Raw genomic sequence first — 26147 nt, 5'->3', positions numbered from 1 at the left:
GCGTCAGATGGCAGCTTTGGGAAGAATTCTAAGGACTTTTAGCTTTGGCCTACAGATTCTGAGAGGGTCCCACATGAATACACAAAGACTACAGCATGCATCAAAGCCACTGGGATGGGGACAGTCGGACGCTCTTGGGTGGTGGAATGATGAGGGGGAGCTGGTCTTCTCTGCCAGATGTAGTGCAGGTGAGAGCATGATGGGGGTGCTCCTTTTCACCATAATTTGTCCTCACCTTGGAACCAATGGCTGAAAAAGTGTATAACAATGTGAACACTGAAGGGTTTAAGGTAGGAGAAGATGAATATAAACAGAATATGTAGGCTGATGTTTGTGATGGTATAAGTGAAGAACCCAATGCAGGTTCTTCATCTTCAAAGGATTGGAGAATTGCGGTGAAATATCTGGAGTTAAAGGCAACCTACTGAAATACCAGGTGTTAGACATCTCTATTCCACCAGAGCAGGTTACAGCGATGAAATCATTCTCCTGATTTGAATGCTTCAGAAACTTAATTACTTATATGCGGATCCAGATTACAGCCGCCATAGAATAAATGGTACCAGCTAATTACTCACTGTTAATACGCTCCCTCCAAAAGAATTTAGTCCTGACATATTTTGTCTTTTGTAGCTGGGTAGATGGCAGCAGTGAACATGACACAACCTCAAATTCTAAAGACGGCTAGAACATACACATTCATACCATCCTTGACTAATCAGGGAAAAAACTCAGCATTTGCTCAGGCAAGTGGAGGAAAGCTAACTCTGAAATCTTCTAGAATGCAAATCATCAGGAAGAAAACATACAAAAGATCGTCTTTGTAGCCATAAACACCAGGTTACTGTTGTTATTATTTTTTGCTGAGTTGTCTCATTTTTTGGGATTCAATTCAGAGGATATAGACAGAAAGGCACTCCACCACCAGATACTCCTGGGTCAAGTGGGTACTTGGGAATTTTGGAACCCCTCTGCCAGCTGATCTTGCGGATGCCACTTCTCCAATGCGGACATTGAGTCTAGCAGAGCCTTGTTACACAGAAAAGGTTCCAGCATATGATCAGTCAGAGTCAAAAGCTCACAAGGAAAATGCTACTTACCAGTATGCATCTGTTTTTGGCATGTAGAGCTGCAGAGTCGTACACTTAGCATTAGATCGCCTCGGATGATTGCAGGTTGTTGTCTTCTTGGAAGAGGTCTTTGTAGTCACGAGATAGGTGAATCCTCCCTTGGACAATACTGCGCATGGTCATCGACTCCATCCTCAGATTGTTTTTCGCCATGATGGGAAATTATGGAGTTAGTAGAAGTAAAGAGAAAGGATGTCCATGCGTGTGCATCTAAGTAAGATGAGAACTGGAACGGATACAAGTACCGGGGAGGTGGGAGGGTATGTACGACTCTACAGCTCTACATGCCAAGAACAGATGCATACTGGTAAGTAGCATTTTCTGTTCGAGGCATATGAGCTGCAGAGTGTACACTTAGCATCGATTGTGCAGCAGTGTCTCCCCTAGCGGTGGTCGCTTGAATCCGTTGCAGTATTTTGAAACAGTGTTCTAAGGACAACTTGGCCCACTGCAGCTTGCTGCTTGGCCTGCACATCAACACAATAGTGTTTAGTGAAGGTGTGTAGTGTAGACCATGTTGCTGCCTTGCATATGTCCTCTAGTGGTATATTTCCTAAGAAATCCATAGAGGCTCCTAGTTTGCAAGTGGAGTGCGCTCTAGGAGGAACTGTCAGTGTACGTTTAGCTTTTTGATAGCATATTTGTATACACTTTACAATCCACCTGGCAATCCCCCCTTTAGAGATGGGGTTGCCTTTGTGTGGGGGAGAGAAAGATACAAATAATTGTTTTGTCTTTCTAAAGGATTTAGTCCTATCTGTGTAGTATAACAGAGCTCTTCTAACCTCTAAGGTGTGTAAAGCCCTTTCTGCAACAGGTAGCTCTACCGATTGGTTAAGGTGAAAAGGAGTGATAACCTTTGGCAGAAATTTTGGATTAGGCCTAAGAACCACTTTATTAGGATGTATTTGAGAAAATGGTTCTTGTATTGTGAATGGTTGTATTTCACTAACTCTTCTGAGAGAGGTGATGGCAACAAGGAAAGCAGTTTTCCATGTTAAGAATTGCAATTCACACTTGTGTAAAGGATCGAAAGGGGCACTGTTCAGGTTCCATACCGGAGCAGGTGGTAACCTAGGTGGGATTATTCGTTTTAATCCTTCCAGGAATGCTTTAAATTGCAGGTACTCTGAAGAGAGATAGATGTTGCCTATTTTGTAAATAGGCTGCAATTGCTGCCAGATGCAGGCGTATGGAAGAATAAGTCAAATTGGACCTTTGTAGATGTAAAAGGTAACAAATGATATTTTGGATGGAAGCATCCAGTGGATCAATGTGATTATTGTTACAATATATTGCAAATCTTTTCCACTTAGCGGCATAACACGCTCGGGTAGTGGGTTTCCTAGCTTCTTTAATTATGTTCATACAGTCTGGTGGCAGGTTTAAGTAACCAAACTCTAAAACTTCAGGAGCCAGATCGCCAAATTCAGTTGGCTTGGTTCTGGGTGTCTTATTTCTCCATGGTTCTGTGTTAACAGGGAGGGTGTGAGCTGTAACTTTTGATGTGGAACCAGTGAGAGATCTAGTAGTGTGGTGAACCACGATTGACGTGCCCATGTGGGAGCTACTAGTATTAGTTTCAGAGACTGTTGTCTGAGTTTGCGCACTACTAGTGGAATAAGTGGGAGAGGACGAAAAGCGTACGCAAATCTGCCTGACCAGTTCATCCATATCGCATTCCCTTCCGACCGTGGGTGTGGAAACCTGGCGGCAAAGGTTGGGCATTTTGCATTTTCGTGGGTGGCAAACAGATCTATCTGTGGATGCCCCCACATTTGGAAGAACGGTTAAAGAACTTGTGGATGTATTTCCCATTCGTGAATCTGTTGTGACTGTTGACTCAACAGATCTGCTATCTGATTGTGAATTCCTGGAAGGTGTTCTACTGTCAGGTATATGTTTTGAGGAATGGCCCATCCCCAAATGTTCTGCGCGAGCTGGGACAGTTGTAGAGAGTGTGTCCCCCCATGTTTTTGTATATAGTACATGGCTGTCATATTGTCCGTCCGGATTAAGACAGCTTTGTTTTGTACTTTTAATTGAAACGTCTTGAGTGCAAGGAAAATTGCTAGCAGCTCTAGATGGTTGATATGGAACATTTTTTGTTGGATGTTCCATTGGCCTTGTGTGGTATAGTGTAAGAGATGGGCTCCCCATCCTGTGAGGGATGCGTCCGTTGTGAGCACTGTCTGTGGAACAGGCTCTAGGAATGGCCGTCCTCTTGTCAAGTTTTTGGTGTTCCACCATTGCAGAGAGCGATATGTACGGCTGTCTACCAACACAAGGTCTGTGAGCTGACCTTGAGCCTGATTCCACTGTTGTGCTAGACATTCTTGTAATGGGCGCATTTGCAGTCTTGCATGTGGAACTATGAAGATTCAAGATGCCATCATGTCTATTAGTCTCATGAACACTCTGGCTTGGAGAGACTGCTGGTGTTGAAAAATGGAGACTAAGGCCTGAATGCTCTGTATCCTGGCTGGACTGGGATACGCTAGAGCTGTAGATGTGTCTATGGTAGCTCCTAGATACTGATGCAAGTGCGAAGGCTCTAGGTGCGACTTTGTGTAGTTGATCGTAAACCCTAAGTCGTGCAACAGTTGAATTGTCTGCTGAGTGTGTTGTACACATTGGTGGAATGATTTGGCTTTTATGAGCCAATCGTCCAGGTAAGGGAAGACATGTATCTGTTGTCTTCTGAGATGTGCTGCTACTACTGCTAAGCACTTTGTAAACACTTGTGCTGCTGTTGTGACCCCGAATGGAAGGACTTTGAACTGATAGTGCTGTCCTTGTATGACAAACCTTAAATACTTCCTGTGAGCAGGATGTAAAGGGATGTGAAAGTAAACATCCTTTAGGTCTAGTGTTGAAAGAAAATCGCCTTGTTGTAGTAGTGGGAGTACTTGTTGAAGAGTGATCATGTGAAAATGATCTGATTGTATGTAATGGTTGAGGGGCCTGAGGAGAGAATTGGCTGTAGTGTCCCGTCCTTCTTGGGGGATTAGAAAGTACCGGGACTAAACTCCTGTTCCCTGTTCTTCTGAAGGAACTAATTGAATAGCATCCTTTTGTAGAAGTGCTAGAACTTCCTGTTGAAGCAGAGTCGAGTGGTCTGTAGACATTGGACGCTGCCTGGGTGGTATGTTTGGGGGGGTTGCTGTAAGTTCTAGGCAGTAGCCATGTTGGATAATTTGTCTCACCCATCTGTCTGCTGTGATGGAATTCCAGACAGGTAGGAACTGTGATAATCTGCCCCCCACAGGAGTGGAAGAGGAGCGGTTGTTATTACCTCTACCTCTTCCCTTATTATTATTGCCTCTGTATCCTCCTCTAAAGTAGCCCTTGTTAGAGGAGGTCTGTGTGTGGGTTTTGAAAGATGATGTTGTATCTGCACCGGTTTGCTTGGAGCCTCCTCTATAAAAGGAGCGGCAAAAAGAACTTCTAGTCTGTGTGGATTGTAGTGCTCCCATAGACTTAGCTGTGTCTGTGTCCTTTTTCATTTTCTCTAGTGTAGTGTCTACTTCCGGCCCAAACAATTGGCTATGATTGAAGGGCTGGTTCAAGATGGTAGTCTGCACCTCCGTCTTAAACCCTGAAATGCGTAACCACGCATGTCGTCTGAGTATAACACTAGTATTGACTGCTCTGGATGCTGTGTCAGCTACATCTACTGCACATTTAATTGAGGCATTAGATATTAATTTGCCTTCTTGTATGAGCTCTATTGCCTGACCTTTGTATTGATCTGGGAGGTGCTCTAATAATTTTTCTAATTTATCGTAGTGAGCCCTGTCATAGCGTGAGAGCAGGGCTTGTGTATTTGCTATGCGCCATATATTTGTAGCCTGCGCAGCAATCCGTTTCCTTGACGCATCGATAACCTTGGATTCCTTGTCAGGAGGGGGCGTGTCACCAGAAGTCTGGGAATTAGCTCTCTTCCGTGCATTGGATACTACTAGTGAGTCTAGTGGCAGATGTCCCTTAATATAGACTGGATCAGATGGTGCTGGTCTATATTTCTTTTCTATTCTTGGATTTAACACTCTACAACGCACAGGGTCTTTAAATATTTCCGGAGCATGTTTAATGACTCCTTTGATCATGAGTAGTATTTGTGTAGACCTTTGTGACTGCTCAAATGTGTCTAATAAAAAATCTTCCTCAATGGCATCAGAGTGCATTTTAACCCCGTGGTAAAGGGCAGCTCTATTTAAGAGGTGATTAAACTGAATGCTATATTCTGGAGGGGAAGGTTTCGTTGGGTAGAACTGAGGATCAGGAATGTCAGGCACATTAGTTGCTGGGAACTCATATGTATCCTCGTCTGTAGGATATGTATCTGGGTTGATACCTTTATCTACAGGGTATGTGTGTGGGTCTGGTGTGTCACTCTCACCACCTATATCATACTCATCATCAGTGTGGTGTGATGATGCAGGAGATTGAACAGGAGAAACTCTTGGTGAAAAGTAAGGAGGAATAGGTGAGGAAGAAGGTGAAGGAGAGGAAGGGTGTATTGGCGAAGTTGCACAATCCTTCTTTTTGGCAGGAACCACAGTTGGTGTGTCTGCTGGTCTCTTTTTGTAAGGAATAGCTTCTACATGTCCAGTTTTTGGGTTGATATGGACGTTTTTTTGTTTAGGATCTGGCCTAAAAGTTCTTCCTCCTCTCCAACCTTCTTCGGCGTCGCTTTTTTCGGTACCGATAGGGGTTGTTTTGTGTTTTTTGCTGTAGGAGTCGTTACAGAGTCCTGTGGCAAATGTTTCGGTGCTGAAGGTGGTTTTCGGCTTGACAGGCTTGTTAGAGGGTTTAGGTGTCTCTGAATCAGGCCTTGGAGTCTTTGGTTCCGAGGTTGGAGTCTCTGGAATGGAAGCAGGTCTCGTTGGCTTTGAGGTGTCGGACGCTGGCTTTCCATCTTTATTTTTGGAGCCGGAAGGTTTCGGAGTCGGAGCTTTTTGCGGATCCGGTACAGTTTTTGGCTTCGGCGCCGGTGCATCTTTAGGCTTCGGTGCTGAAGGGTCTTTGTCTTTGGGCACCGAAGGGCGTTTTGGCTTCGGTGTCGAAGAATCCTTCGTTGTCGAAGGATGTGTGTGCTTCGGTGCCGATGGAAGAGGTGGAATTGGCACGTGTGGCTTGGTCGGTGCCGAGGCAGCAGAAGGCATAGTTGTTTTCCTCTGAGCCGAGCCGGAAGGAGGGGCGTTTGAGGGGATATTTCGGTCCCGACTGGGCCCCATGGAAGAGTGCTGACCGTTGCCTTTGTCTTGGGCTGTGTCTGTTGTGCAGGGGCAAGAGTACTCACGGGTTGACGAGATGGAATAGAGTCATCTGAGTCCTCTGCCTCTGATATGATCTGGAGATCAGGCGAGTCTTCCTCGGCGAAGAGTGGAGCCTCGTCCTCGGAGATGTCTTCGAGTGGATCCTCGTCTCCGGAGATTTCTTCTTCGACGATCTCCTTCTCGAAGATGGCCTCCGCTGCTGGGGCTGATCTCCTCATCTCGTGTCGACGGGCCTTCCGATCCTGAATAGTCTTCTTTGATGGGACGGATGCACAAGCTGTGCAGGTCGACTTGTCGTGGTCTGGTGACAGACAGAGGTTGCAGACCTCGTGATGGTCGCTATGAGGGAATTTTGCTCGACATACCGGGCATCTCTTGAATGGAGTCCTGTTCATGAGGCGTAGGCTGTACGGCGCCGATAGGCCCAATGGCCCGCGTCAACGCACCAGAATGTAGCTGATGGTGTCGAAAGTAGTCCATTCGATGTCGATATTGTTTGTCTAAAGTTTTTAGGCTTTGAAGTTGCTGGAAACGTTTTTCTAGCCGGAGCGGAAAAGTTTTATCCGAACCCAGTGGCGGAAAAAAACAATCTGAGGATGGAGTCGATGACCATGCGCAGTATTGTACAAGGGAGGAGTCACCTATCTCGTGAGTACAAAGACTTCTTCCAAGAAGACAACAATCTGCAATCATCCGAGGCGATCTAATGCTAAGTGTACACTCTGCAGCTCATATGCCTCGAACATATGTGTTCCTGTCTACTAACAAGCAGAGAGCAAGGATGTCTGGCCCTCTGCAAATCAAGACCAAAAGAAATTTTAATTTTTGGTTGGAGGAACCTATTCTTCAGGAAACTCCCTTTCAGCTAAACATTTTCACCCACTTACCACACTGCAGTTCAATTATCAAACCTGTCAAAGAATCCAAGAGAGGAAGCAGCCGGACTGCTTCCGAGTAATCATACGAACCATTGTTCTTGCAAATTTCTTTACCCCAGGAACTTCTCAAACCAGGTATTGTGATCAGGGTAAATTTTAGCCATACTTTTCTTTGCCCTAAGCAGAATAAGCTTGGTGACTGGAGAAGGTAAAAGGCGAGTACCTGATGCTGACTAACATAGCACAATGCTCAGTGAAACACATACTGCTAGCCCATGGGGCCAACATCCTCCTGTGTTGAGCTTAAGTCAACAGGGCCCAAGCCTACAAAGCAGCTTGTAGGCTTTGCCATAAATAAGGAGAGGGGTTGTGGAGCCAATTAAATGACCAGTCATTAAATGATACTGAAGGTGTTAGAAGTCACAAACATGTTTTAAAAATAGCATCTTTAAAACAGTACATGAACAGAATTCTAAGGTGTGGAGAGAGGAGACAACTTTGGACAAGGGTACAACTAAATGATGGCGGCCCTCTCCTATCCTAAGTAATTGATTCAAGGAGGGGCCATGGGGTCCCAGGAACAACATAGCGAATTCAAACTCTCAAGCTAAAAGAGTGGGATTAGACAGAGTTTAGCATCTCTATTTTAGAACCTTAGGCTGGAGATGCACATACAGACCACATATCTGTTCATGATCAGAGAACAGGAACCACATGCAGGCCGCATCTGCATCTACACCAAACAAAAAACGCTTAGATGCCCCAAGGAATATAAACTCCAAAAAACTGAAAGGCAACATATTTCAAAAAACGGAAACCGTAGGGAAATAAATGAGTGAAAAAAATGAGTGAAAAGGCTCAGCAAGCTACAGATCCTGGCCTCTGTGGTGCATGGAAAGAAACCGGCATTCATGGCTTAGGGAAAACCTGTATGGAATCGATACACTGCATTTGTCATGAGGACTCCAATTCTGGCACCGGTGATGCTCTTACAAAACCTGGTGCTGGAGAAGAGAACTTCAGAAAGAAATTCCTCATCTAGTTTGACTGAAATATGGGGTGCCTGTGAGAAGACTTCTACCTTACAAACAGTAAAGCTATGAAAAACCTTTTCTTTGAATCTATCTGTTTTAGAAGGCTCTTTTTTGAAAAAAGAAACCAGTTTGCACAGCACATCGACATTTTTCCTTTTAAGCATTAGTCATAAATTGCCTATTTTCAGGTACTGACCTAATTAAATCACAAATCTCTATATCATTACAATTGGCACTGTGTGCCGAAAACAGAACACTAATGTTGTCTGCATATAATTTAAAGTACGCTCATTATGAAAATTTGCAACTCAAATATTTTGACTTCTGAAAAATGCTTTGTGTAGAAACCACATAGTATTAAAAAAGATTGGAGAAGTCACTAGTCCTAATTCAAAGGTTTCAATCACTAATTGTGAGCCATGTCACATCCCTAAAACAGATTTGTTGTAAAACTAGTTTATTACCATGCAGATTCTGATAGGAATCATTCAGTCTCTTTGGCTAATTCCAGTTCTCAATCTATTTTCACATGAACGGGATGAAAATACCTGGCAATTTCAAGGGACCACCCACTTGCTAATAGCGAATATTCATTTTTTGTTTTTGCTTCTGTTTCCAACTTACGTACAGAGCTCTGAAACTTTTGGGGCATATTTGTGCTTTTTATAAAACACACAAAAAAATGTTGCCAAAGTATTTTGAATAATTATAGTCTAATGGATATTGGCACTGGCCTCCCAGCAAAGATCAGCTTTTTTGGTAATGGGGAAAATAATCACTAAAGAAAGAAACTAGAACTGTGCAGCAAACCAAAGTAAAGATTGGATAACAAATGTACAAGCTACTCTCCTGTAAGAAGTACTACCTTTTACAAACTAAGTTGGAAAAATGTTGCCAAAGTATTTTGAATAATTATTGTCTAATGGATATTGGCACTGGCCTCCCAGCAAAGATCAGCCTTTTTTGGTCATGGGGAAAATAATCACCCAAGAAAGAAACTAGAACTGTGCAGCAAACCAAAGTAAAGATTGGATAACAAATGTACAAGCTACTCCCCTGTAAGAAGTACTACCTTTTACAAACTAAGTAGGAGTGAAATGTTCCTCCGACATGCTTGGTACACAACAGTTCTTGATAACTTCACTTTCACTTAAGGTTTTGGTTTGGTTTTTATTAAACTTTCAATCTGCTGCATCTGAATTTTATAGCATATATTTATGCTTATTATGCTTTTCCTATATTAATAATTTACTGTCTACACATTTTTTTAGTGCTATTAAATACTGCTATGCAAAAAATGGAAGAAAGGGAAAGATATAGTTCTTTGATGAAGGTGGCATTAAATACTATCCTGCAGCAGACTGGGCAGCCAATACGCTGCTGTTACTCTATTACAGGACTCCTTCAGTGATTAAGACAACTATGGGATTAACCAACTGTTTGAAGTGCTGAACACTGAACAGTGACAATCTGTTCTAAACGTTTTGCAGATAGGGTCATTTCAATAGTAACATTAATTTGATATTATATCTTTGTCTACCCAGTGTAACTATAACTGGTTAAATTATATAATAATGTGTTTTAAGTCAAAGGACATTCCATCCATGATTTATTGACATGTGTTTTATTAGATTACATATATTAGAAGACAGTGCTGCACATTAATGCATCGCTTACTTCTTTTTTGGGTTCAATATTTTGACTCCGTCGTCCTTTTTTTGCTCGCAGTTCCTGAGAAACTTTTGTCTGTTGACAAACACAACAAATCAATCTGTGTTAATTTCAGAGAAGACATACGTCGGATTGACAATTTTTTTTACCATGAACTTAACAGACGGTCTTCAGGATGCTTAAGAAAAATAACAAAAATGAAGTACTGTAACTCATAAGTTTTCTTTTATATCAGCAACAGAAGTAACATATTTACATTATACGTCTTGATTTATTTATTTGGGTTTTTGTACAGTACCAAACACGAGCAGCTTTCATAGCATTCACTTTGTGAAAGGTTCTTCTATGACAATAAAGTCTTCTTGTAACCAAGCAAAAATGTACACTGGCAGACTTGAATTCATTTCTAAATCTCTTACAAAGGGGTTGGTGTGATGCAAACATAAAAAAGAGTTATACTGCTAAATTTCCTCTTCATGCACTCGCTGGGGTCACAATCAACATGCCAAAGTCACACATGACTCCCTCTCAGACGCTCCCTTTCATCGGAGCTGTTCTGGACACTGCAGGTTCAGGCTTATCCACTCGAGCTGTGAGTCCTGGATATTCAGGCTATGATACCTTTGTTTCAGACTCTATCCTGGATTTCGGTGAGGCATACCCAGAGGCTGTTGGGAATCATGGCCTCCTACATCCTGTTGGTAACTCATGCCCAGTGGCAAATACAGGCTCTGTAGTCGGAATTGAGTTTTCAACAGGCACAGCATCAGGGGAACCTCTCTGGCATGGTCCTGATCTCAGAGGGTACTCTACGAGATCTGCAGTGGTGGCCAATGAACCACGACAGGGTCTCAGGCAGACCCCTCTCCCTTACCCATACGGATCTCACACTAGTGACAGATGAGTCACTCCTGGGATGGGGCGGCCAGCTGGAAGAGGTGAGTATTAGAGGACTCTGGCCTCTGGTGGAATGCTTGAGCTTGTTCAATCCGACTGGCACTGAAAGCCTTTCTGCCCTCCCTCCATCAAGGGAAGGCTGGTACAAGTGTTGATGGACCACACCACCGCCATGTGGTACTGCAACAAGCAGGACCTTTTGTCAGGAGGCCCTGAGCCACTGGACATCACTGTAACAGAAGGGCATATCCCTTGTCGTTCAACACCTGGTGGACTCTCTCAACGTCCGAGCAGACAAACTCAGCCGTTGATGCCTAGCAGATCACGACTGGCATCTCCACTAGGAAGTGGTACAAGGTTTATTTCAACAATGGGGACAGCCTTCGTTTGATCTGTTCTCCTCTGCCAAGAACGAGCAATGTCTGCAGTTTTGTGGGCTGGTGTTTCCAAGGAAGCTCTCACTTGGAGACGCTTTTTGTCTCGAGTAGAGCTCAGGGCACCTGTACGCCTTTCCACCCAACCACTCTTGCACAGAGTTCTCAAGATCAGGAACGACCAGGCCCAAATCATCCTTGTGGCTCCGGATTGGGCGTGGAGAGTCTGGTATCCCAAGTCTACTGACCATGGCCATTGATCCTCTGAACAGGCTGCCCCTTCGGGAGAATCTTCTGTCACAGCAGTAGGGGAGGGTTCTCCATCCAAACCTGTCCACGCTTCTTGCGTGGAGATTGCACAGAGACAGTTGACAGCCTTCGACCTTCCTCCGAAGTCTGTAATATCATCTTGGCAGCTAGACGTCCCTTCACCAAGATAGTATACGCCTGATATTGGGTAAAAATGGTGGCATGATGTGCAGCAAAAACATGAATCTCCTTAATGCCGCTTTTTCTGAAGTCTTACCCTTCATTCTTTCCCTTGTCCAGCAGGGCTTTGCTCTAGGCACTCTTATGGGCTATCTATCTGCTCTTTCAGCCTCTTTGTGGCTACCTGGCCAACCCTCCTTGTTAAAGTCCCCTATTGTACATAAGTTCTTAAAAGGGCTTATTCATCTCTTCCCTCCTTCAGCATGTATTATGCCTGAGTGGGACTGAACTCTAATGTCTTTTTTTTTTGTGTGTGCTCCTTCCGATCCTCTTCATAATTGTCCCCTCAGGCTTCTGACAATCAAAACAGGCTTTCTTCTGGAGATTACATCTGCCCATAGAGTGAGTTGCAGACCACATCATCAAAGCTGTCTTAACTAACCAGTTTATCCTGGAAAACTGTTTCTTCGCGCTTGGGCCTCCTGTATAGCGAAAGTGGTCACCCCATTTCATGTAGGACAATCAATCACCCTGCCTACCTTTTACGCTCCTCCACATTCCTCTAAAGAAGAGGAACAAATCTACCGTCTGGATCCAAAACAAGCGATGTCACTCTACCTTGACCGCAAACAACAGTTCTGGGTGGATGAACAACTATTCGTGGGGAATGCTGGTGCGGAGAAGGGTTGGGCAGTGCCGAAGCAGAGCATCTCTAGATTGGTTGTACTTTCCATTAAAATTGGCTACGCACTGGCCAAGAAGCAACGTACTGAAGGTTTCCAAGCTTATTCCACCACAGCTAAAGCTGCGACCACTGCGTTCGCATGCGGAGTTCCGGCCCTGTACATTCTGCCAGCCAGCAACATGGGCTTCCCTGCACACATTCACTAAATATTACTGTTTAGACCAGTGGTTCCCAAACTTTTTTGACCGGCGGCTCCCTTGACCTACTTGCCATTGGCCGCGGCTCCCCATTATTCTAATTTTTTTTGGGCAGGTGGAGAGATGTAAACCCACCCTCAGGAGTACTTACATTTTTTTTCCTGAAAATAGTTGGGATGAAGCTGATGATGCTATTATAATCATACGGCCTCCCTCTTGCATGCAACCTCCACAGTGCCAGCAGTGAGCACATTCATGGATGCAGGTGCTTGGCCCTTACTTTTAGCCTTTACTGTACACTGTGTGCCAGTGGTGCCTCTACAGTGTCTCACAGACAACATATTTACCTTTGGCCTCCTCTCTGTATGTCTACAGGGTGCACAGTTGTGTGCACATGGGGCAGTGGTCATCCTGGGCCGGCTCTTGTGTCTCCACTAAAGTTCACTTAATATGCCAGCAACTCTCATTCTACACCCCAGTCCAGAGGGACTCACCTTGTGCCTGCTGCACTTTCTTTTCTCAATCTCCATTAGTTTGTCATGGAAAAGAGATGATCACCTTGGAATTGCTGCCCCATGTACACTCTATCCCCCTCACAGTGCCAATAGCACTTACTCAATGCCACAGCTGGAGGTGGCTTGCCTCGGGCCTCTCCCCTCATGATTCCTCTGTGTACTAGCTCTGTGCTGGAAGTGTGGGTGACATCTTGGGCCTTCCACCCTCGTTCCTCCTGTGTCTCTTTGCCAGCACCGTGACCCTGGGTGAAGGTGCATAGTTTGGGCCCACTGCCGTTCTCTCACCAACCCTCTTAGTGCGTCAACATTGTGTGCAGGATGGAAGTGCACAACTGGTGTCCAACTGTCCATTTCCACTAATCCTCTCAGTGTGCCAGCAACGCGCCTTCGAATGAAAGTTCCCACCTGGGATCTTCTGCCCCTCAGTATGCCAGTTCTATGCCTCAGAGTTAAAATTAATATCAAGGGCCTCCGCCCACCTCTACACCTGGCCCTTTACTGTGCCAACTCCGTGCCTCGAGGTGGAGGTTTGCACCCTGCACCTGCTGTCCCTCTCTTCACCCACCCCTCAGTGTACCCATTCAGGAGTGGAGCTGCTCACCTTGGGCTCGCTGCTGCGGACGGCCCCAGTCTGGGTTTGCGACATGGATGAATATATATTTTTTTTTTACTTTGTTCTTATTCACGCTTCAACAATACCTGTGACCGCCTGCTAAAGCACAGCAGTCGAGATATTATGCAACCTGAAGGCAATTGTCACAAACCAATCCAATGAGATAAGTGTACGAGGCCTTAAAATGTGTGCGCACGGCTAAGAAAATTATTTATTAAGAAGTTTGAAAAAACAGCATTGCCATTGAATTGCAAGCTCTTGTGGCACATTAAACTCAGCTCAGGTTTCAGTTTATAATTCGCCTTCCACTGAAATGAAAACCCTCTTCAGTGTGCTCCATCCCCAATGCGCATACGCAGGATATGCGGCCATATTCAGATTGTTTTTTATGTGTTCACATTTAGACCTCCCTAAGCGTCGCAATCCGCACAAAAAATATGCTGTTGGTTTTCCAAATAACCAAGAGCAACCTATTATAGTGCCGCAGTAAAGTTGGTTAGCAGTCTGTTTATATTAAACAACTGGCGTATGAGTACTGATTCCATAAAACTGGCTAGAGCAGTGGTTCCCAAACTGGTGCACACCCATTCTCGGCGCCCCTGGCTAGTTTTGATGGCACACTGGGGTGCCGCGGCGCACAGATTGGGAACCACTGGTCTAGACAGTCAGGTCCATAGAGATGGGCACTTTGCTTCTTCGGTCCTGCAAGACTTCCTTTAATGAAATTGGTCCGCACACCCTTCTCTGGGGAGGTACTGCTTGGGTATCTATTCAAAGTTAAGGAACATGTGGCTAGAAGTCTCTATCAGATGGTAACGTCTTATCTGGCAGAGACTATATCCAGCCACAGGTTCCCTACTGACCCACCCATCCTCCCCGCTCTGCGAACGGCTTTCTAGGGACCAGACTAATCCCATTCATGGTCATAGTTGTCCACACCAGTGGTCTGTGTTCTTCATGGCTCTGCGGTTCTGCTGTGGAAAGTCATGAAATGAAACTGACCTTAGAGCAACTAGGTGGCGTCTATATAGGTGCCGCAGGTGTCACTTCCAGCGCAGACTACGCATGCGAAGTCAGACAACGACCACCTACAGACGCGCAGGAGAACTGCTCATAAAAAATATTATCAGATATTTCCTACTAGAAAAGCTAAAGTTTAAGTTAGTAATTGGTAGGCAAAAGATTCATGTGGTTAGTTCCAATTTCACTGAGTAGGTGGCAATAAACTAACTTTCTATTGGCAGTGGTTTTGCTTGTTTACATTCTACAAGGACAAGTCATCGGAGACCAATAGAAATGTTGACAAGGGTATAAGACAACCTAATAGTCCCAAAGCGTAAGCTATAAATGATGTAAGGCAAGCAGAAGACAAGGAAGCTGGTGATAATGCACTAGCCACTGGCAAGCCTCAACAACCCACATGAACCTCTAATACAGTTCTTAAATTTCACCAAGGAATTTTTTGAAAATAAGAATTATTTCTGGTGTAAGTAATGCACCTGAAATCAATTGAATCGGTCAAAACTATGGGCATGCAGAGCGCCATAAAAATAAGTTACTTAGGTGCAGATTATGTGCTGGGTGATAAAGGAGTGGGTATGTTAGAGTGTGTGGAATCACAGATTTCAGTCTGTAATTGCATCTGTGGGCTGTGCAGTTACAAAATGTTGTACCCATGGTGGCGAATTACATTTGGAGCCAGAAGCAGCATTCCTATTTCTGCATACAGATTCCCAATTCCAGGGAAAATTACACTGCCCTATGCTGTTCTATGAAGGTGGAAAATGGGAGTGGGTGGGGGTGCATGGATACCATTCAGAACCGGACTGGCCATTTTGTCACTTTGGAATTGTAGGTGGTTGCTGGCTAGAGGGCTGCTTTCAGAGCAAGGTGGTCTGCAAGACCAGATCATGCCTTTATAGACACATTCTTATTACAGCCTTTAGCCATGTGGGTCTCACTTTAACATTTTTGCCAGGGATGATTTTGGATTCCTGTCCAGCCCTTGGTGGGGGGTAGGGAGACTTTCAAGTTCAGGGCAAGCAGTGAGCTGATATTGAGGAACGCTACATTCTTCCCTATTCCATAAGAGGTGGTCAAGCCAAAGCATGGCTTCACTTGTGTCTGCAGTCCCTGTCCAATCCACATGAGATCTACCGGAATCAAGATCAGTGTTCCTGCCAAATGAGGATACTGGGTTGGTTGTGACTGGAGTAAGTGGTAACACAGCCGTAGATAGCACTTTATCCAATTCATAATCAGGCTGCTACTTATAATCCTGGTTCTCCATTGGTGGTATCTTTGCTGAGGTCATTAACTCTGACCTACATACAGAATCCCACTACAATTACAAAAGAAAACTAATTAACCAAAGTAGGACATATTCCCATCTACAAGGAAACACTGTTTTAATTTTTTGGTATTATAATTGTTTTTTAGAGAATCAAAATCAAATTTCTAAAATGTTTATTTAAAACTTATAATTACGTTTTTAAAAAACAAGCGTTATTTTTCCAAGGAAAAATGACATGCAGGCCCACAGCCCAAAAATGTGCTATGCCTTTAAGGCTGCAGGCTGATTTACGTGTCCCTACAAGACATAGCACCAGGTAGTTGAATGCCAGTTCATCTTGAAGCTGGTCAATGTGGACAGTAGCTGTCAACAGACCTACATATTTTACCATTCAATCCCTTTATTTCTCACAGGTGGGCAGCTGGTTCATGAATTCAGCAAATGTACTATGGAGAACCAAGATTGTAAATATCTCATTCTTCTCCACTGCAGGATCTTTGGTAATATTCACAAACTCTGAAAACCGTGACAAAGAAGAGATTTGACAAGAAAATAGACTCAGAAGGACGCATATTAACTAAATAAATTAATCCAGTAACCAATGTCTTTCAAAGGTATGCACTGGTTTTCGTGTTCCTGCTTTGTGTATGTCTGCATTCAGGACATTTCTAAGTAAGGATGCTATATCCACCTTTCCCTTAGTTTGTTGTGAAGTACAACAGGATCTGTGCAAAAGTCTCAATTTTAGTTACACATTTTAAACTTGACATATGTTCCTAAACTGTCACTTTTTACTTGTCTTTTACTTACACAATAACTTACTTAGAAGTTATTCTGCATACAACACATTTCTTATATTCGCTGGTACACTCTCCCCAAGACTAAAGAACATTGAACACGATGCCCTTGTATTTAATTGTCCGCTGAAAATAGCTCAATTACAATTACATCGGTGCTGCACCATGACAGTGTGATTGGAAACAATGCTTTTATTATCTAAGCCGCCTCAAAGCCAAATTAGACAGAGGAGTACTTCGGCGGAGATTATCCTGGAACACAGTGACTGATATGCATCCCCGCTGACTAGCTTTCATCCCACTGAGGACGCTAGCATGGTCTGCAACAGATCAGCTTACTGATGCATTATACATAGGTGTGGGGGGTTGTGTTGCCCCAAGAGATCTAGCAGAAGGTACTCCCACTATGCTCCCGATACTGTAGGTAGAAATAGGATGTTTATCTTTTGTACCATTCTTGTAATGCTGGCAACAATGCTTGGTTTCATCCTACCTATAATTGCAGATCACACACTTTTCACAAGAATACAATTGTTTCAATAAATGTTTGAAAAGCAAATTTGTGTCTTTCTTGTGTCTCCCTTGGGCATGCCTGAATAAAAACCCAAGGGAAGATCTGTTGCCACAAGTTACTTGAGGAATTAGAGTCGTCATTTTCTGAGGTTGCGGATGCCATCTGGTAACCTGGTAAAGTTAGAGGTCCAGATGGGGCACTGCAAGCTAGGTAGGCATTAGGTGAACATACTCTGATATGTGCGGAATTAATTCCCATATTCTGATGGTTATGTTGCCCAGATATACAGTACTAATTAATTTGTTGGAACTATATGACAAGTTTAATAAGTGTTCGGGCCGGGTTTCAGACCACAGTTTGTTTTTTCAAAGTTTAATAAAGATTCAGAATACGATCCATCAATACAATCCATCTAAAAAAAGATTGCTCTGAGGGCACCATCCCTGTATTTACAGGCCTATGATTAAAATAATTAATTTCCAAACCTGAAGCTTTTAGTTCTTTCAAAGTAATATGTTAGCTCTCTTGTAACATCTCTGCTGGAGAAGCTGTCTTGTGAAAGAAAAACTAGCAGTAATGTGGACTGTTTAATATGAAAGTTCTAAATCAAGGTTGACAGAAAGCAAGGGCGAGTCCTGTGTATTACCTTGCTGTTATGAAATATTTTAAAAGGATGTTTGTTACACAAGCCACAGTAATTGCTATCAAGAAAGACACTTTCCATGACCAACGATATACAGCTATTTTGTCCATGTGTTAAAATGAGAGGTCCTCAAATGAATCCAATATTATATTAAACTTACAAGGAGGTTAAGGAACCTTCAATGGATAGTATACTTTCTTGTGGACTCAAAGAAAATATTCAACAACTGGGATTCTAAAAGAAGGTGTCTTATTTTCTGTAGTCTATGACAACTTGATGCACTTTTATGGTAGACAAAATTTGACCAGATGTTGCTAAGTTTGCAAGAAACAACAGTGCTGTAACCTGCTGACGTGTCAGGTGATCAGTCTACACCACTTGACAGACAAGTTACTTACCTCTGTTAACGACTTATGTGGTATATCTGGTAGGTATCCCTGCATGCCGGTAGATGGTGTTTATAGGCTCTGCAGGACATCAGCTGCGTCATCCACGCCAGATGTGATGTGCGCGGTGCCACCCCAGTGCGCCGCCATCTGGCACTTTTCGTGACTTTCCACACCAGGAGACTGGAGCCACGAAGAACACTGATCACTGCTGTAGAAAACTAGGGCACTGAAAAAGGAAAGCCCTGTCGGGGAGTATAGGTGGGTCAGTAAAGAATCTGCAGCTAGATTGAGTCTCAACCAGATAAGCGTTACTGAAGAGAAGTAGTTTGTCCATCTGAAAGAAACTTATAGCAGCAGATTCCTTACCTTAGAGGAGATATCCAAACAATACCTCCCTGGAGGTGGGTCTGAGAAAGTATTTCATACAGAAAAGTCCAGCAGGACCCAAGGTAAAGCGCCCATCCCAAAGGACCTGACTGTCCAGGGAGTGGGAGTAGTGTTTTGTGAACGTGTGCAATGAAGCCCACTTTGCTGCCTGGCAGATATCTAGGACACCTCCTGCTAACGAAGTGGTCTGGCCTCAGCTCTGGCAGAATGAGCGTGCAACCCCACAGAGGGTTGCTTCTTGGGCAATAGATACCAAATTTTAATGCAGAGCATAATCCTTCGGGACATGGTCAGCTTCTGCACAGCCTTTCCCTTCTTTGCTCTGACATGCCTACGAACAGTTGGTCATCCATCCAAACTCTTTTGTGCTCTCAAGGTAGAACGACATTGATCTTTTCGGGTCCAGATGGTGGAGTCACTCCTCTCCTCTAGAGGGATGCAGCGGAGAGTAGGCACGGTGATGGCCTGACCTACATAAAAGGGAGTGATGACTTTCGGCAGAAGGGAAGCTCTGGCTCATAGAACCAGCTTGTCTGGGTAGATGCTCAGGTATGAAGGCTTGAATGACAAGGCCTGAAGCTCATGGACCCTTCGGGCAGACGTTATTGCCACCAGGAGGGGCGTCTTGATGGTAAAGAGCCTTAGAGGGCAGTTATACAAGGGCTCAAAAGGAGCACAATCAGGATTGGCAGGACGAGTTTAAGATCCCACTGATGCATGATAGAGGGAGGAGATGGAAACATATGCTGCAAACCTTTCAAGAACCTATACGCAACCACAGAAAGGCTGAAAAAGAATAAAGATAACCCTTTAAGGTGCCCGTAGCAACCTGCTTGGTAAGGGAAAGATTAAAAAAGAAGAACCTGAGAAAGGGGAGCAGAGAGGTAGGTCAACCTGCTTTTCTACACACCACCCAACAAACTTGCCCCAACGGCAGGCGTATACCTTTTTGGTGAAGGGACGCCTGGCTGACAGAATAACATCACAGATTTCAGGTGTAAGGGCGAAGGCTGTCAACTGTCACTGTTCAATCTCCATGCAAGAAGGCGGAGCGTTGACAGGTTCAGGGGGTAAACCCTCTCCTGCTGCTGCGAAAGAAGATCCTCTTGAAGGGGTAGACTGATCGGAGGACCGATGGCCATGCTCAACAGCTTAGGATACTAAACTCTCCATGTCCAGTCCGGAGCCGCAAGTATAACTTGGGCAAGTCGTTCCCAATCTCCTTGAGAACTCTGGGCGGAAAGGCGTACAGGAGGCCTGAGATCCATGCAAGACGAAAAGCGTCTTAGAGCGAGAACTGCCTTGGAAACTGCAGAGCACAGAACTGCTGATATTGCGCGTTCTCGGGGGTGGCGAACATATCTAACCAAGGCTCTCCCCACTGCTGAAAGAGACCTTGCACCACCTCTGGATGGAGACACCATTCATGATCCGCTAGGCATCATTGACTGAGTTTGTCTGCCCTGGCTTTCAGAGAGCTCGCCAGGTGTAGAACCACCAGGGATATGCTCTGCTGTTCCAGCCAAATCCAGAGATGCAGGGCCTCTTGACAAAAGTACTACAACCCCACCCGCCCTGTTTGTTGCCGTACCACATGGTGGTGGTATTGTCCATGAACACCTGCACTAGCTTTACCTTGATAGAGGGTACAAAGGGTTTTAATGCCAGTCAGATCATCCGGTGCTCTAGCAGTTTGCTGTGGTGTCCAGATTAAGCCAGAGGCCTCTGATCTCCACCTAGCCCAGATGGCCGCCCCCTCCCACGAGTGATGCTTGTCACTACTATCATATCTGGTAGGGGAAGGGAGAGGGTCCTGCCACTGACCCAATCGCAGTTCGTCACTCACTGCATATCTTGAGCAGTTCCCTCCGAGATCTGGACCATGTTGGAGAGATTCCCCTGATACTGCGTCTCCTGAAACTTCAGGTCCCACTGCAGGGCACGGATATGCCAGCAGGCATGTGTCACAAGCAAGATGCAGGAGGCCACAATGCCCACCAGCCTCAGAGTCAGTCTCTCCGAAATCGAGGATAGAGGCTGAATCATCATAGACTCGCCATTCGGGAAAATAGACCTTAAACCGCACTGTGCCCAGAACAGCTCAGATGAAAGAGGGAGTCAGGTGTGATTTCAGCACGTTGATCGTGAACCCCAGTGAATGCAGGAGGTCTGGAGTTGACAGCCTGGGGCAAGCACTGTGTAGTAATCTGCTTGTTAAATAATGCACCTTCCCTGCCCTTGTTCTCTCCCTAATGCTCTAACAATATGATGTCATTTGGAATGTGAGGAATGTTTGTACTGGTGAGATAGCAATTGGAGAAGATGGGCTGAGCAGCCAGGAGGTTGCTCCTGGTGGGGTGCATATTGGAACATACATTGGAATTTACTGAGCTGTAACTTGATGAATAAACTACCAACTACAAGAGCGGTCTACGAGACTTCATTTATTTCTGCATTTGGAGACGAGGATGGGGACAAGTTGGGGACAACGGTTCCAGAATTGTAAGTCCAAATAATGGGAACGAACAGCCCTTGTGGGGATTAAGGTCCCAGAGCTTGAACTCCCCTAAACGGGGACAAATGTTCCAGAAGCGGTGGATTGTTGCATATGAGTTGATGTTGAGATGCTAGTCCACTCATCGGTTCGATGTCGTATTGAGATGACTGTGAAGTCCCGGGTCATTCATTAATTTGATGTGATTTTTCATTTTACAGTGTATTATAGGGAGGTGGATTTCCCCTTTGGGAGGTTACTGTGTTGTGTGGTTTATAGGGAGGTGGATTCCCCCTTTACAATGATTTGGGAGGTTACTGTGGTGTGTGGTTTATAGGGAGGTGGATTCCCCCTTGACAATATTGCTTCATTACTATTAATAGTATTACAGTGTTTTATAAAGTTACTGGTACTGCATGGGAATGCAGTATGTGAACAGAGTATTATTGGGAATGCAGTATGTGAACAGAGTATTATTGCGCGAGTGTGAGTCCCTGATCTTGCAAAAAGTATGCAGTAGGGGTAAGTATACAGTATGTTACAATGCGGGCAGTAGAGGGCATGTGATATTCCCTGGTCCTGCTATTTGTTTACATTTAGGATTTCTATTTTACTGTTTATTACTTACATTATTATGAGTGCATTACTATTATTACATTATTATTATTCTTATTTTTACATAGGGAAGGCAATGTATTACTTATATTAATATTATTAGAGTTTACATTATTATTAAATGAGGAGAGTTTCTTCCCATATTAGTACTGTGTTCTAGTACGTTTATTTCTGGAATGTTTCTTTTCTTTTCCTATGTTTATATATGTGTATACTGTTTGATTTAGTTTAATCATCATAAGGGGGAAGATATGTAGTAATCTTCTTGTTAAATAATGCCCCTTCCCTGCCCTTGTTCTCTCCCTGATGCTCTAACAATGTGATGTCATTTGGAATGTGAGGAATGTCTGTACTGGTGAGAAAGCAGTTGGAGAAGATGGGCTGAGCAGCCAGGAGGCAGCTCCTGGTGTGGCGTATATTGGAACATACATTGGAATTTACTGAGCTGTAACTTGATGAATAAACTACCAACTACAAGAGCTGTCTACGAGACTTCATTCATTTCTACACACGCCTTCAACAAGCAGGCATCGAAATGGGGGGTAGACTGGCTTCCCTGGTCTCTGCAGATGACCTGCTACCACCGCCATCACTTTGGTGAACACTCGAGGAGCGATGGTAAGGCCAAAAGGGAGCACAGCGAACTGAAAGACCTCGTGTCCTACTATGTCCCACAGGCAGCGCCTATGGGCTGGCAGGATGGGAATGTGAAAGTATGCGTCATGTAAGCCCAACGCTACCACCCAGTCTCCCAGGTACAGCAGACGAGATATGAGCAAGCATGAGCAATTTGAACTTCTACTTCCTGATAAAGAAATTGAGAGGGCAGGTCTAGAATAGGACGAAGACCTCCATCCTTCTGGAGCACCAGAAAGTAGCAGCAATAGCAACCACAACCTACTTCTGGCGCCAGCACTCTCTCTACGGCTCCCTTGGCTAATGGAGCTGTCACTTCCTGGCGGAGCAAAGATAGATGGCCCTCCACCAACCTGTCACAAGCAGGTGGCATGGGTGTTGTGGAAGTCTCGAAGGGGAGGGAGTAGTCTCTCCGGACAATCTGCAGAACCCTTTTGTCCGATGTGATAGACTGCCAATGGTAGAGGGGATGGCAGCTCCTGCAGCCCACTGGGTGCCCATGCCAAGAGGGAAGGCTATTAGGGCTTGGAGGCTGTGGCTGCCGGGATGTGGTGGACTAGCCTGAAGGCTGGCTGCCCGTTTCACGAGGTCTGTGAATACCGCTTCCTGGGACATGCAGAAGCTGTGAAGTTTGCGCACCACGGTGGCTGGGTAGGTACAGACGCAGCTAGAAACCCCTTCCGTGGCCATGAAATTAGTGAAAGGCAGATTGGGGGAGTTGAGGGGCCATGGAAAGACCAAAAGAACCTGGCCATAGCCCTGCTGTCCTTACAGTACTCCAGAGCGGATTCTGCCTCGTCTCCAAAGAAACGTAAGCCATCAAAGGACATATCCATTAGTGACGCTTGGACATCCCCAGAAAGGCCAGTCGTCCTAAACCAGAAGTGGCACCGTAATGCCACTGTCATCTAAACAGCTCTTCCCAGTGAGTCGGTGTTGTCCAGTCCACATTGGATTGCAAACTCAGCTGCGTCTCTCGCATTGGCAACTGCCTGGGAGAATATGGCCAGGGCCACCCGCAGGACAGTTGACAGCACCCGTGAAAACCAATCCCTCAATCATGGGAATGGCAGCCCAAAAAGCACACACTGTTCACAAACCGTAGTGCCAGGTTGGTGGAAGAAAATATCTTCTTATCTAAGTTGTCCAGCCTCTTGGATTCCTGACCGGTTGGCAAAGTGCCAGGATTTACATGGGAAGTAAATCCGGGAGACGAGTTGGCCTAACAGCTAGGGTGCTCGACCTCGGAAACTGGTTTTGAGTCTTGGTAATGATGCTAAAACATCCTGTGATTCTGGGCAAATCACTAAATCTCCCTGTACCTAACAAAAATGAATGTGTGTCCTCATGTAAGGTAACTGGAGCTATGTAAAGTGCTCTGATACCCGATTCGGGTCAAGTTCACGCTATATAAAACTCTGCAAAAAAAAACACCAAGCTCTCCGGGGTAGGGTGTTGTGTGAGGAAGTTGGGGTCCCCTGGGGCAAGGTGGTGGGCAATAGTCCTGTTCACAGGAGTCACTGTGTTGTTACCAAGCAGGGCGGCAGTAAAAGCCTTATTAAGAGGGAGAAGCGGTTCAGAAGGGGACACTCTCGGTTGAAGCTCTTCTGTCAAAGCGTTCATCTTGAATGCCACTGATGGCAAGCTAAGGGCCAAAACCTTTGCCCCCTCCTCACCACTGCTGCAAACAACATTCCCTCCTCCGTAGCCACAGTTGGGGGAGAAAGTGTGCCATTATCTGGAGAAGTATCCAGTCTGCTGGTATCCACCAAAACCTTACACCAGTCTATGTAAGGGTCATAATGCTGGTATTCTTCAGGAACAAGAAACACTCCGCATTGGGTGGCATTGGGCAAAGCCCATCCAGCTCCATTTCAAATCAGGGATCAGAATGGGGCCGCCGCCTGGAGCGTCAGCATCGGGATCGGCGTTGGGGAAGTTGAAGATGGCACAACAGGCGCCGGTACAGATCCATCTGTGGATTCATGGGGCTTCAATGGCACTGGCGCCACCGGTGTGGATCCAGTAAGGGCCCCGCCCAAACCCACAGGGCCTGAAGACAGGCCAGAGAGAACGGGCCGCCCAAATACGAGGTGCAAAATCTCATGAAATTCTCCTAATTGGGCGGGGGTCGCTCCAGCGCCTGGAAACTCGAAGAGAGGAGACGGTACAGGCGCTGGCTCAACCGCAGAGCCAGGCCTAGAAGGTCAGCATTCCCTGAAGTCAGCCAATAGACAAGGAGAAGTCTGAGACCTCTTTGACAACTTCTTTGCAGGACTTACCCGAATGACCAGAGTGCAACGAGGATCTCGGACTTTGCAACCAACTCCCAAGGAACTTCCTCTCCACCGGGGTCTAGATCATCCTGGCATCGCACATCAATCAATAGGAGTTTGAGGAATTACTCCCTCAAGGCCTTCAGGTTCATGGCAGGGCAATCCAGCAGGCCTACGGATCATGGTCTAGCTCGAGGCACCAAAGACATAGAAGGTGAGGGTCAGTAACACACACTGAGCAGTGACTGGTGCCTCAGGGTTTGAAGCTAGCCTTCTGAGAGGACATCTCTGCCACATGAGGAGGCAAACCTCTAAAAGACTTGACGAAAAGTCAAAAAAAGTTAGTCAATAAATGACTAAGGGGTGTCTCTCTCTGGATCTGCGCTGATAGGTGCGGAAAGAAAAGAACTGACATCAGCGTGGTGGGGCTGCCCCTCTATAGGCACCATGCACATTACATCCAGTACAGATGACGCCACTTGGAGTCGATCAACATCACCTACCAGCGCACAGGGGTACTGCTCATGAAAATTTTCCGAAACCAATATGACCCCTAGGAATAATTCTAAAGTAAGGATTCTGTCACTAGAAGTCTCTATCAGGTAGCTTGAGATGCTCTCACACAAGGTTGTCTAGCCTCTTTGCTATGCAATACGTGGGGGACCCCCTCTGAAAAAACAATAATGGTCAGGGAGAAGAGGGGAAAATACGACAACACAAAAAAAGAGCTCCCTCTAGACCTCGAATTATTCTACAACCAACTTAATCTTAACTACATAATGTGAGCACCCAAGATAATAGTCTCTAGTGCGATCGCATTTGCTCTAAGGAATAGAGTTTTGGAACTTTCTGACCACTATCTCTCTGTGACAAGTGAAAACATACAGCATTGAGGAGCATTAGTATTTGAGAGCTGTATTCCGTAACCACTCTTTGAGAAGTGGTAGATCCAGAGCCAGTTTATACATACACGTCTGCTGGTATCGCAATATACCATAGTGAAGCTGTTTTTAAACCCCTGGGTGGAGTAGTTCAGATCTGGCAGGTCCTGAGGAAGGTGGCATTCCATCACTTCGCAGGCACCGAAAAGCGTCGACCACTGCCTTGATAACATCCTGCTATATGCAGATGTTGTACTTGGTCTTTCCAATTACATTGCCATTCTGTAGTTGAGTTCCCCAGATATGTTATGAATGTGAAGGTTTGTCTGGGTCTGTGTGAGTATGGTTTGAATGGTGGTGTGTGAATTTGGTTATATCTCTCTACCTGGGTTTGTACTATTTATATAGTAATCATTGTTTTTGCTCTTTTGTGATTATGGATGAATTTATACCTGATGATTAAAACAAAAATCTATTAAAAAAAAGTATAATGATGAAAACATTTTTGATAAAAGAA

At 45.0% G+C, this 26147-nt stretch overlaps 1 protein-coding gene across 3 annotated transcripts in view; it reads right to left on the bottom strand.

The window, feature by feature from the left end:
* The window catches only part of ZMYND11 (zinc finger MYND-type containing 11), a 685469-nt gene that overhangs the window by 247811 nt on the left and 411511 nt on the right, over positions 1-26147 (bottom strand). For all 3 annotated transcript variants that reach the window (XM_086941507.1, XM_086941508.1, XM_086941509.1), the window contains exon 13: positions 10002-10070. In XM_086941507.1, coding sequence (XP_086797633.1) covers positions 10002-10070 — 69 coding nt within the window. The remainder of the gene's footprint in view (positions 1-10001; positions 10071-26147) is intronic.

The sequence above is a fragment of the Lissotriton vulgaris genome, chromosome 10 (genome assembly GCF_964263255.1).
Source record: "Lissotriton vulgaris chromosome 10, aLisVul1.2, whole genome shotgun sequence".
Classification (NCBI taxonomy): Eukaryota; Metazoa; Chordata; class Amphibia; order Caudata; family Salamandridae; genus Lissotriton; species Lissotriton vulgaris.
Note: the sequence above shows the minus strand (reverse complement) of the source record. Positions and strands in the feature narration are given on the sequence as shown.